This window comes from Penaeus vannamei, chromosome 17, assembly GCF_042767895.1.
Source record: "Penaeus vannamei isolate JL-2024 chromosome 17, ASM4276789v1, whole genome shotgun sequence".
Lineage (NCBI taxonomy): Eukaryota > Metazoa > Arthropoda > Malacostraca > Decapoda > Penaeidae > Penaeus > Penaeus vannamei.
This window is the reverse complement of record NC_091565.1, coordinates 16,792,020-16,794,356: the sequence shown is the minus strand read 5'-3', so window position 1 is coordinate 16,794,356 and position 2,337 is coordinate 16,792,020. Positions and strand designations below refer to the sequence as shown.

The following is a 2,337-nucleotide window of genomic DNA, read 5'->3' as shown; positions in this document are numbered from 1 at the left end:
ACAGCATCAAGGTCTGCAGTCCGACTCGGCAGCCTCTCTGCCTTCTAACCCATGGGAACGAAGACAGGAGAATCGTGAACGCGAATTGCAGCCCGAACACCACCCGCAGCGACAGCAATGTGACCAACAGCCAGAGTTGGCACACACTCGTCGGCGACCGAGCAGCGTCGCAGACGAGGGGCGTGTGTGTGCTGATCCGGACTCGTCAGACAGCGGTGATGGCGATACATGGAGGCATCAGCGGCACCAGCGTAAGAAAATCCGTCGCCACGCCCGCCAGGAAGATCCCGAACGTAAGGGAGGTCAGCGGCGGCGTGATCGCAGCGTGGTCATCGGCACTCGAAAAAATGCCACCTTGAGCGCCGCCCGCCAAATGCGCGACGTGAGCCTGTTCATATCCCGCCTCGCTGCGGACGTGGACCTGGAGGTGCTGCGGGCCCAGGTGGAAGAAATCGCGGGTGTGGCGGGCTCTACCACCTGCGAACTGCAGCCTCAACGACACTCCAACTACAAGTCCTGTAAGGTAATTGTGAAAGGTGTGCCGAAAGAGAACGTCAAAAACTTCTATGAACCACTAAACTGGGATGAGGACATCCTCGTTAAAAGATGGTTTGATTAAATTATGAAATTAGTTTCTTACAACTGCCAATCGATTAAATCAAATAGTCAGAGTGTACAAGTGTTGTGTAAAAGTTATGACATTATTTGCCTCCAGGAGACCTGGCTGCCCCTGCAGGAACAAAACTTCCTTGCAACTATTGATAAAGACTTCACTTTCTATGGAACATCTCCAGTAGATCTCTCCACACAATTACTCACCGGCAGACCATACGGTGGAGTTGCTTTTCTTTATAGAAAAGGCTTAGTGAGCGGGGTCACGCGTGTAGAAACATCTGACGCAAGGTTGCTCTGCATTGACATTAACATTGTGGGGAATACTCTGAGAATAATAAACTGTTATTTGCCATATGATAACGGGGATAACGATGCCGAATACGTTCATTATCTGGCCAAAATTCATAACTTGTTAGACGATCATCCTAATAATAATGGTATAGCTGTTGGTGACTACAATGCACATCCCCATTCCAGATTTGGTGGTGAACTCTCAGGCTTTTGTAATGATTTTAACTATGCTGTTGGAGATATGGTTACATTGCCGAGTGACACGTACACGTGGGTGAGTGACGTAACGGGACACACAAGGTGGCTGGACCACGTCGTGTGTCCCGCGCCGTTGCTGCCTCGTCTCAGCATGCACGTCAGGCATGATATAATTAGTAGTGATCACCGTCCCCTGGGGGTCACCGTAGCTGCCCTGGTCACACCTTCTACCGCTATAACAATAAATGAAAGAAAAAATATATGCTGTGAAAAACAAATGTGACTATTATATGAAAACAGAGCAAATGTTAAAGGGAATAGATCTACCAGCGGATGTGGTTCACTGCAATAGTACAGTGTGCAATGATGTCACGCATAAAGACGCATTATCGGCGTTCAATAAACGAGTCGTGAAAGCCCTGCTAGGGTCGGGCGAGGTGAGGAACTCCTCGAGCGGGAGCCACGTCGTTCCTGGCTGGAACGAGCTCGTGCGGGACCGCCACCGCGAGGCGAGGAGCTGCTACTTGGAGTGGCGCGCCAGCGGCAAACCGCGTCAAGGCCCCGTGTACATGCGCATGGCGCGGTCGAGATTAGATTTTAAGAGGGCTTTAAAATATTGCAAAAAACGAAATGAGCAGATTGTTGATGACAGAATAGCTGCGAACGTTAAGGGCGATTCAAAAAAGGTATGGTCAGAAATAAACAGAAAGAAGGCTTTCAAAACACCGCTGTCCGATGTTATCGACAGTGCTACGGGAAGCGTGGAAATTAGTAACCTATGGCGTGATCACTATAGAAATCTTTTTAACGATTCGACACACCCTGCCCCTGTAATTCTGCCACGAAATGTTATCGTCGACGCACCGACGGTTACTGTTCGAGAAGTGGAAAACGCCGCCAAAGCTCTCAACACGAGCGGTAGCGCCGGTAGCGACAGCGGCACTCCTGAGCACGTGTCATGCGCTCACCCGGTCGTTTATGTCATGCTCAGCCTTCTCTATAACATGTGCATACGTCACTCAGCATTTCCTGACGATATACTCGAAGTGATATTAGTACCACTGCTTAAAGATAAAAACGGCGATCCAAGCAGTAAGAGTAATTATCGTCCGACTGCCCTCAGCACAGTGTTCTCAAAAATCCTCGAATCTATTTTGTTCAGTCGCTGTTCCGATAACCTGAGAGCAAGCGATAATCAGTTCGCATACAAGCCCAATCACGGGACTGACGGCC

General features: G+C 49.6%; 1 protein-coding gene across 1 annotated transcript in view; it reads left to right on the top strand.

Annotated features, from left to right (window-relative positions):
- The first annotated feature begins 1,409 nt into the window (after positions 1 to 1,409).
- LOC138864627 (uncharacterized) overlaps positions 1,410 to 2,337 on the top strand; it is a 1,104-nt gene continuing 176 nt past the window's right edge. Inside the window, exon 1 of the mRNA XM_070132459.1 lies at positions 1,410 to 2,337. This exon is cut by the window's right edge and continues 176 nt beyond it. Coding sequence (XP_069988560.1) covers positions 1,410 to 2,337 — 928 coding nt within the window.